General features: G+C 41.9%; 1 protein-coding gene across 1 annotated transcript; it reads left to right on the top strand.

The window, feature by feature from the left end:
• Positions 1-1,157: 1,157 nt before the first annotated feature.
• prdx1 (peroxiredoxin 1) lies at positions 1,158-4,206 on the top strand. Its single transcript, XM_060928745.1, has 6 exons — positions 1,158-1,213; positions 1,949-2,065; positions 2,140-2,293; positions 2,451-2,573; positions 3,149-3,279; positions 3,917-4,206. The coding sequence occupies exons 2-6, from the start codon at positions 1,960-1,962 to the stop codon at positions 4,000-4,002; spliced, it is 600 nt and encodes a 199-aa protein (XP_060784728.1). The 5' UTR covers positions 1,158-1,213; positions 1,949-1,959; the 3' UTR covers positions 4,003-4,206.
• The last annotated feature ends 5,132 nt before the right edge of the window (positions 4,207-9,338 follow it).

Below are 9,338 nucleotides of genomic sequence, written 5' to 3'. Positions count from 1 at the left end.
CTGGCCCAGATGCAGCAAAACAGGCCCAAACCATGATACTACCACCACCATGTTTCACAGATGGGATAAGGTTCTTGTGCTGGAATGCAGTGTTTTCCTTTCTCCAAACATAACGCTTCTCATCTAAACCAAAAAGTTCTATTTTGGTCTCATCCGTCGACAAAACATTTTTCCAATAGCCTTCTGGCTTGTCCACGTGATCTTTAGCAAACTGCAGACGAGCAGCAATGTTCTTTTTGGAGAGCAGAGGCTTTCTCCTTGCAACCCTGCCATGCACACCATTATTGTTCAGTGTTCTCCTGATTGTGGACTCATGAACATTAGCCAATGTGAGAGAGGCCTTCAGTTGCTTAGAAGTTTTGTGACCTTGCCGACTATTACACGCCTTACTCTTGTTGGTCGACCACTCCTGGGGAGGGTAACAATGGTGTTGAATTTCCTCCATTTGCACACAATCTGTCTGACTGTGGATTGGTGGAGTCCAAACTCTTTAGAGATGGTTTTGTAACCTTTTCCAGCCTGATGAGCATCAACAACGCTTTTCCTGAGGTCCTCAGAAATCTCCTTTGTTCACGCCATGATACACTTCCACAAACACGCGTTGTGAAGATCAGACTTTGATAGATCCCTGTTCTTTAAATAAAACGGTGCTCACTCACACCTGACTCTAATTTCACCTTCAAATTAACTGCTAATCCTACATACTTTTGCTACTCACAGATATGTAATATCGGTTCATTTTCCTCAATAAATAAATGACCAAGTATAATAATTTTTGTCTCATTTGTTTAACCGGGTTCTCTTTATCTACTTTTAGGATTTGTGTGAAAATCTGATTCTTCTGATTGTTCCCTAAATCAAATTCTTGATGCTTAATAATCAAGGCACTTTGTGAAAAAGTCAGTAGGAGCAATTAGGAGATATTACAGTCATGAGACATGACTCTTTTCGAGGCTCTGGATCATATCACATGTCCCTGATTTAATTTATCGTATCCTTGGCGTTAAGACAACTATGCAAGAGAACAACAAATGTGCAAAGTCATGCTAGCTCAGGCAGAACAATCAGCTTCAGGCCAGTCATTCTTCCAACACTGTTTCCTCCAGTGAGTGGGTCAGTGAAATCTCGCGAGATTTCAGCGTCGCTATATAAGCGCGCGCGACAGCTGTTCGGCTGGTTTTTCTGAACTTTCCACACAGAGGCGGAACTAAAGGTAGGGAAGTTTTTTTCTTTCCCCTTTCATAAAAATATATAAATACATTTGCAGCCATTTATATTTTAGCAATGTTTACATTGCTAATTTTTGTTTAAAAAAACGCACTAGGGTTAGATGATATATGTTTATTAATCTTTAATATATTAGTATTTCTGGATGGCGGAATTGTTTTGAGGGGGGACCTGTTGAATGGCAGGGTTCTGTCGGGCTGAATCCGAATCAGCTGCGTGATTGACTCGATAGTGCGGATGTAGAATGTTATTTAATGCTCGGTGTAGTGCGCAGGTGTAGGGAACAGGGAGCTATTTGGAACACAGCCACACAAACTTGGAACTGGCTTTTCTTTTAGTCTAAAATGTCGGTTTTTAGTAATGGATGGACGTTTTGTCGAAACCACAGCAGGAATAAATGATTAAATTGTTTTTTAATTAGTGAATAAATTATTTGAATGAATGAATGAATCACTGTAGTAGTAGTGCTAGAACCTGGACTTTGTGATATTGAGGAAGTAATAAACCTAATAATAAACCTTGATTTAGATTTCACTCACATCTTGAGGTGATATATAAATGAGTTGTTTTTTTTTAAATAATTGAATTTGTTACAGGGTGCAATAATCACTTTAATTTCTTCAAGACGCATGTTCCAACTCTCTAATGTGCATTTTAGTGACCGATTACCTTGCTATTCTTCAATGTTTTTGTAATGAAACCGCTCTGTTCCTCTTTCCAGTCCAACAGAAGATGTCAGCTGGCAAAGCGCAAATTGGCAAACCTGCCCCTGACTTCACAGCCAAGGCAGTGATGCCTGATGGCCAGTTTAAGGATCTGAAATTGTCAGATTATCGAGGTACGACCGCTTATTCTCACACTGTCAAATACAGGAAGTTGTGAATGTTAGATCAACCTTTTTTTTTTCTGCAGGGAAGTACATAGTTTTCTTCTTCTACCCTCTGGATTTCACCTTCGTGTGTCCCACTGAGATCATCGCCTTCAGCGACGCAGCAGAGGAGTTCAAAAAGATCAACTGCGAAGTCATTGGTGCGTCTGTGGACTCCCACTTCTGCCATCTGGCCTGGTGAGGATTTGCGATCCTGCGATCTGTTTTTTTTTTTTTTTTTTCTTTCTCTCTCTCTTTCCTGAAGAGCCATGATTCAGTACGCAAGATCAAATGTTTGACAATTGCTTAGATGATGCATCACAGCACAGTTAAGCTTTCCTGCCCATCTCTTCAGGATAAACACCCCCAGGAAGCAAGGTGGCCTGGGACATATGAAAGTCCCGCTGGTGGCAGACACCAAACGATCCATCTCTCAAGACTATGGTGTACTGAAGGAGGACGAAGGCATTGCTTACAGGTGTGTTATGTTGCTGAAATGTTCACGATTGCGATTTGTCCAGTCACTGGTAAGCCACCAGTTGAAACAAAGATGAGCCAGGGGCTGGGATGTGGGAAATATCAGTTTAAAAACAATTTATACTGGACTCTAAATCTTTGTAATTGAACCCCACTGAATGCAAATATTTTTTACAAAATCGTTAGGTCAAATTATATACGTGCAATTTTTGTTTTGAATCTGTATTGCACTTAAATTAAAAATAAAAGGCACAGTAAGTGTCTGAATCAGATAAGCTGGAGATACAGGTCTGCTCTTGTGAGAAAATTGCTCTCGTTATTTGTTCAACTTTAATCTTCTCCTTTCAGGACTTGATGTAAGACTTTGGGCAACAACATTTACATGTGTCGTAGACTACTTTAAAATTCAACTCGGCATGTTATCAGACTTGATGTATCTCGTTCCTTATTTAAAAAAAAAAAAGGCCTGTGAAATGTCTGTGGGAGGATGGAGCATAGCAAGTCCCTTAACACAGAACCTTTGGTATCAAGGTGGGCTTTGTGTAAATCAAGTTCATTTTTGATTTTTCTTCTCAGAGGCCTCTTCATCATTGATGATAAAGGCATCCTGAGGCAGATAACCATTAATGACCTGCCGGTTGGTCGCTCGATCGATGAGACCCTGCGTCTGGTGCAGGCCTTTCAGTTCACTGACAAACACGGGGAAGGTGAGTGGTGGTGCAAATACAAATCCGTGCAAGAAGGTTCAAGTGCTAACAGGGAGTTCTAATCCTTTCTGACTTGGCCTGCGACCGGTAATCTCTAAACATTGGAACACAACCCTGTCTGCAGTCTTTAATAAACATGATGTGAAATTAAAATGCCTCTTGCACGAAAACCCAGGGTGGGTATTGAAGTGAAGAGACACGAATCCATTTTAAGTTTCATCTCCGTGAAATCCAAGACCCAGTTTGCATCCTGATGAGATGTTCACTTGCATTTTGTGGAACGCTTCCCCTGGGCCCCAAGATAGTGGCTTGCTATATTAGCCTGTAACACTAGAACATCCTTGTCTCTAGTTGCTGTATATAAAAAAAAAAAAAAAAGATGGTTGCCATTGTGGCTTTAATTTCCATAAAGGTGTCAAATTTGACTGTATTGAATCACACAATGGTGCGCAAGATTTTTTATTTTTATTTTTGAGAACACCATCTTTTTATATTTGGCTTGGGTGCACTTTGGCTTCTTCCACATGGTGCATGAAATGACCAGGTTTTTGTTCCTGAGTATTAATAAGATTTTAAAAAAGTATCAAGTGTTTAATTTTGTCATTAATGAGGTATCAACACTTGTATTGTTTTCTAGTTTGCCCAGCCGGATGGAAGCCTGGAAAGGACACGATCAAACCTGATGTCCAGAAGAGCAAAGAATTCTTCTCCCAACAACACTAAACAAGACTCGGCAGTGTAGTTGAACAGGCCACACACTGGCACTTGCATCAAACCGTAGTAATAACAGTTCTGTTAAGCCTAAAATAAGTGTGTAGGATTGTAATTGTTGTTTGTGTGACTTATGAAAAGTATCTTCCTGTAGAAGACTACTGTTTTGTATATTTGCACCATGTTTTCTTTGAGATAAAGGAATATGAGAGCAGGGATCTGGTTTTATTCTGGTTCTTGGTTTTCGTAAAAACGGGCTTGAAGACGTTGAGGTCATGATGGGAACTTGAGCAAGTGCTAGATTGCCTGCATTTCATTGGCTCCATTCCATTGGATTACTTGGTCATTTATGTATTTATTGAGGAAAATGATCCAATATTACATATCTGTGAGTGGCAAAAGTATGTGAACCTTTGCTTTCAGTATCTGGTGTGACCCCCTTGTGCAGCAATAACTGTTGATCAGTCCTGCACACCGGCTTGGAGGAATTTTAGCCCGTTCCTCCGTACAGAACAGCTTCAACTCTGGGATGTTGGTGGGTTTCCTCACATGAACTGCTCGCTTCAGGTCCTTCCACAACATTTCGATTGGATTAAGGTCATGACTTTGACTTGGCCATTCCAAAACATTAACTTTATTCTTCTTTAACCATTCTTTGGTAGAACGACTTGTGTGCTTAGGGTCGTTGTCTTGCTGCATGACCCACCTTCTCTTGAGATTCAGTTCATGGACAGATGTCCTGACAGTTTCCTTTAGAATTCGCTGGTATAATTCAGAATTCATTGTTCCATCAATGATGGCAAGCTGTCCTGGCCCAGATGCAGCAAAACAGGCCCAAACCATGATACTACCACCACCATGTTTCACAGATGGGATAAGGTTCTTATGCTGGAATGCAGTGTTTTTCCTTTCTCCAAACATAATACTACTTATTTAAACCAAAAAGTTCTATTTTGGTCTCATCGTCCACAAAACATTTTTCCAATAGCCTTCTGGCTTGTCCACATGATTTTTAGCAAACTGCAGACGAGCAGCAATGTTCTTTTTGGAGAGCAGTGGCTTTCTCCTTGTGACCCTGCCACGCACACCATTGTTGTTCAGTGTTCTCCTGATGGTGGACTCATGAACATTAACATTAGCCAATGTGAGAGAGGCCTTCAGTTGCTTAGAAGTTACCCTGAGGTCCTTTGTGACCTCGCCGACTATTACATGCCTTGCTCTTGTTGGTCGACCACTCCTGGGGAGTAACAATGGTCTTGAATTTCCTCCATTTGTACACAATCTGTCTGACTGTGGGTTGGTGGAGTCCAAACTCTTGAGATAGTTTTGTAACCTTTTCCAGCCTGATGAGCATCAATAATGCTTTTTCTGAGGTCCTCAGAAATCTCCTTTGTTCATGCCATGATACACTTCCACAAACGTGTTGTGAAGATCAGACTTTGATAGATCCCTGTTCTTTAAATAAAACGGTGCTCACTCACACCTGACTCTAATTTCACCTTCAAATTAACTGCTAATCCTAGAAGTTCACATACTTTTGCCACTCACAGATATGCAATATTGGATCATTTTCCTCAATAAATAAATGACCAAGTATAATAATTTTTGTCTCATTTGTTTAACTGGGTTCTCTTTATCTACTTTTAGGACTTGTGTGAAAATATGTTTTTGGTCATATTTATGCAGAAATGTAGAAAATTCACAAACTTTCAAGCATCACTGTATTGGGCAGTACATGGCATGTCTCATATTTTGTATCAACCAGGCCAAATTTTCCACTATGAATGGTCAATTCAGGAAGAATCAAAACACATGCTAAGAAGTGATATGTCATGACCAACACAGCATTCAGAGTGTACAAGACATGATTGAAAAGGACTGGGGTCAAATCAGGTTAAAGATTTCTACAGGTGCAAACGAGCACAACACTCAACAGGGTACAATCATGGCCTTGACCAGTCTACCACAATACAGGATTTTAAAAAAATGATACACGTTGCAGCTATAAAGCTTGTACTGTAACAACACCCGATTCAGAATAACTTGATAAGATGTATTACATTAACATGTAAAACGCTCTAGAATGAACAGTTGCTTAATTCAACATATAACTCTGCAGGCACTGGAATTCGGATAATACACTTTGAATAGGCCTGTGATTTAGCAGAAAACATCCTTTCAGTATAAGCAATCTCAATGTCTACAGTAATTATGATCATAAATCAATTTATTACTTTTAATAGAATTAACTTCATTTACTCTTTTGTGAAAGTCATGTTGATTGGCTTTGAGTCAATATACACTGCTCAAAAAAATTAAAGGAACACTTAATCAGAGTAAAGCATCAAGTTGATTCAACTTCTGGGATGTCGATCTGGTCCGTTAAGTAGCAGGGGAGTTGTTAATCAGTTTCAGCTGCTTTGGTGTTATTGAAATTAACAACAGATACACTAGAGGGGCAACAATGAGATGACCCCCAAAACAGGAATGGTTTTACAGGTGGTGGCCACTGACGTTTTTTCCCCTCCTCATCTTTTCTGACTGATTTTTCACTAGTTTTGCTTTTGGCTAGGGTCAATGTCACTACTGGTAGCATGGTGTGGTACCTGGACCCTACAGAGGTTGCACAGGTAGTCCAACTCTTCCAGGATGGCACATCAATACGTGCCATTGCCAAAAGGTTTGCTGTGTCTCCCAGCACAGTCTCAAGAGCATGGAGGAGATTCCAGGAGCTCTAGGAGAGCTGGACAAGGTCGTAGAAGGTCCTTAACTCATCAGCAGGACCGGTATCTGCTCCTTTGTGCAAGGAGGAACAGGATAAGCACTGCCAGAGCCCTACAAAATGACCTCCAGCAGGCCACTGGTGCAAATATCTCTGGCCAAACAACCAGAAACAGACTTCAAGAGGGTGGCCTGAGGGTCCGACGTCCTGTAGTGGGCCCTGTGCTCACTGCCCAGCACCGTGGAGCTCGATTGGCATTTGTCATAGAACACCAGAATTGGCTGGTCTGCCACTGGCGCCCTGTGCTTTTCACAGATGAGAGCAGGTTCAACCTGAGCACATGTGACAGATGTAAAAGAGTCTGGAGATGCTGTGGAGAATGTTATGCTGCCTGCAACATCATTCAGCATGACCGGTTTGGTGGTGGGTCAGTGATGGTCTGGGGAGGTATATCCCTGGAAGGACGCACAGACCTCTACAGGCTAGACAACGGCACCCTGACTGTTATTAGGTCTTGGGATGAAATCCTTGGACCCATTGTCAGACCCTACACTGGTGCAGTGGGTCCTGGGTTCCTCTTGGTGCACGACAATGCCCAGCCTCATGTGGCGAGAGTATGCAGGCAGTTCCTGGAGGATGAAGGAATTGATACCATTGACTGGCCCCCATGCCGGCCTGACCTAAATCCAATAGAGTACCTCTGGGACATTATGTTTCAGTCCATTCGATGCTGCCAAGTTGCACCTCAGACTGTCCAGGAGTTCAGTGATGCCCTGGTCCAGATCTGGGAAGAGATCCCGCAGGACACCATCCGTCGTCTCATTAGGAGCATGCCCCAATGTTGTCATGCATGCATACAAGCATGTGGGGGCCATACAAACTACTGAGTACCATTTTGAGTTGCTGCAATGAAATTTCGGCAAAATGGACTAGCCTGCCGCGTCATTTTTCGCTTTGATTTTCCGTGTGTCTTTGAATTCAGCCCTCTGTAGGTTGATAATTTTAATTTCCATCGAACGATATGGCATCCTTTCGTTCCTAACACATTACCCAGTCCATATCAGGAAAGATATCCAAGCATGATTTTTTTCCCATTGAGATCTGATGTGTTTTCAAAGTGTTCCTTTAATGTTTTTGAGCAGTATAATCAGTGTGTGATTACATCTCATCTCATTATCTCTAGCCGCTTTATCCTGTTCTACAGGGTCGCAGGCAAGCTGGAGCCTATCCCAGCTGACTATGGGCGAAAGGCGGGGTACACCCTGGACAAGTTGCCAGGTCATCACAGGGCTGACACATAGACACAGACAACCATTCACACTCACATTCACACCTACGGTCAATTTAGAGTCACCAGTTAACCTAAACTGCATGTCTTTGGACTGTGGGGGAAACCGGAGCACCCGGAGGAAACCCACGTGAACAACATGCAAACTCTGCACAGAAAGGCCCTCGCCGGCCACGGGGCTCAAACCCGGACCTTCTTGCTGTGAGGCGACAGTGCTAACCACTACACCACTGTGCTGCCCAAAATACAAATCATCATAAACCAAATTATTGCTTGTATGATCAAGACATGGTTACATTTAGGATATAAAATCACCACATGGACAGGTGTATCCCATCCAGGCTGTATTCCTGCTTCATATCTACAGTACGTGTTCCACAGATAAGAAGAAGCAGCTTTTATTTGTCACATGCACACTCAAACACAGTGAAATTCATCCTCTGCATTTAACCCATATGAAGCACGCATGCACACCCACACATACCCAGAGCAGTGGGCAGCCATGCTACAGTGCCCGGGGAGCAGGTGGGGGTTAGGTGCCTTGCTCAAGGCTCACTTAAGGCCATGGAGAACATGCCAAACTCCACACAAAAAGGCCCCTGTCAGCCGCTGGGATCGAACCCAGAACCTTCTTGCTGTGAGGCAACAGTGCTAACCACTACACCACCATACCGCCCATTTATCCACCCACGGATAAGCTCTGGATCCTGTGACTCTGAAGAGGATAAAGTGCTGACTGAAGATAAAAGAACGATGAGCATTAAGTTCAAAGTTTTCCTAATACATTTCCAATAGTCTTATATTATATTGCGCATTCTGTATAAGAAGGTTGACTGATGCACTACATCACACAGTAAAAGTGACCTATAATTTGCTCTTCGTTTGCATTTAGTCAGTAACGAAGTACGTTTACTTGAGTACTGTACTTAAGTGCACTTTTTGAGTATCTGTACTTTACTCAAGTACAACCCCGATTCCAAAAAAGTTGGGACAAAGTACAAATTGTAAATAAAAACGGAATACAATGATGTGGAAGTTTAAAAATTCCAATTTTATTCAGAATAGAACATAGATGGCATATCAAATGTTTAAACTGAGAAAACGTATCATTTAAAGAGAAAAATTAGGTGATTTTAAATTTCATGACAACAACACATCTCAAAAAAGTTGGGACAAGGCCATGTTTCCCACTGTGAGACATCTCCTTTTCTCTTTACAACAGTCTGTAAACGTCTGGGGACTGAGGAGACAAGTTGCTCAAGTTTAGGGATAGGAATGTTAACCCATTCTTGTCTAATGTTTTTTTTTTTTGTTTCCGTTTCCGGTTGAGAGTACGTC

Source organism: Neoarius graeffei, chromosome 1 (genome assembly GCF_027579695.1).
Source record: "Neoarius graeffei isolate fNeoGra1 chromosome 1, fNeoGra1.pri, whole genome shotgun sequence".
NCBI lineage: Eukaryota > Metazoa > Chordata > Actinopteri > Siluriformes > Ariidae > Neoarius > Neoarius graeffei.
Note: the sequence above shows the minus strand (reverse complement) of the source record. Positions and strands in the feature narration are given on the sequence as shown.

Excerpts from the sequence above, each read along its gene's own strand:
- prdx1 (XM_060928745.1), top strand. The coding sequence starts at position 1,960 with ATGTCAGCTGGCAAAGCGCAAATTGGCAAACCTGCCCCTGACTTCACA. Across the intron at positions 2,066-2,139 it reads GAAATTGTCAGATTATCGAG|GGAAGTACATAGTTTTCTTC; the intron begins GTACGACCGCTT and ends TTTTTTCTGCAG. Across the intron at positions 2,574-3,148 it reads GACGAAGGCATTGCTTACAG|AGGCCTCTTCATCATTGATG; the intron begins GTGTGTTATGTT and ends TTTTCTTCTCAG.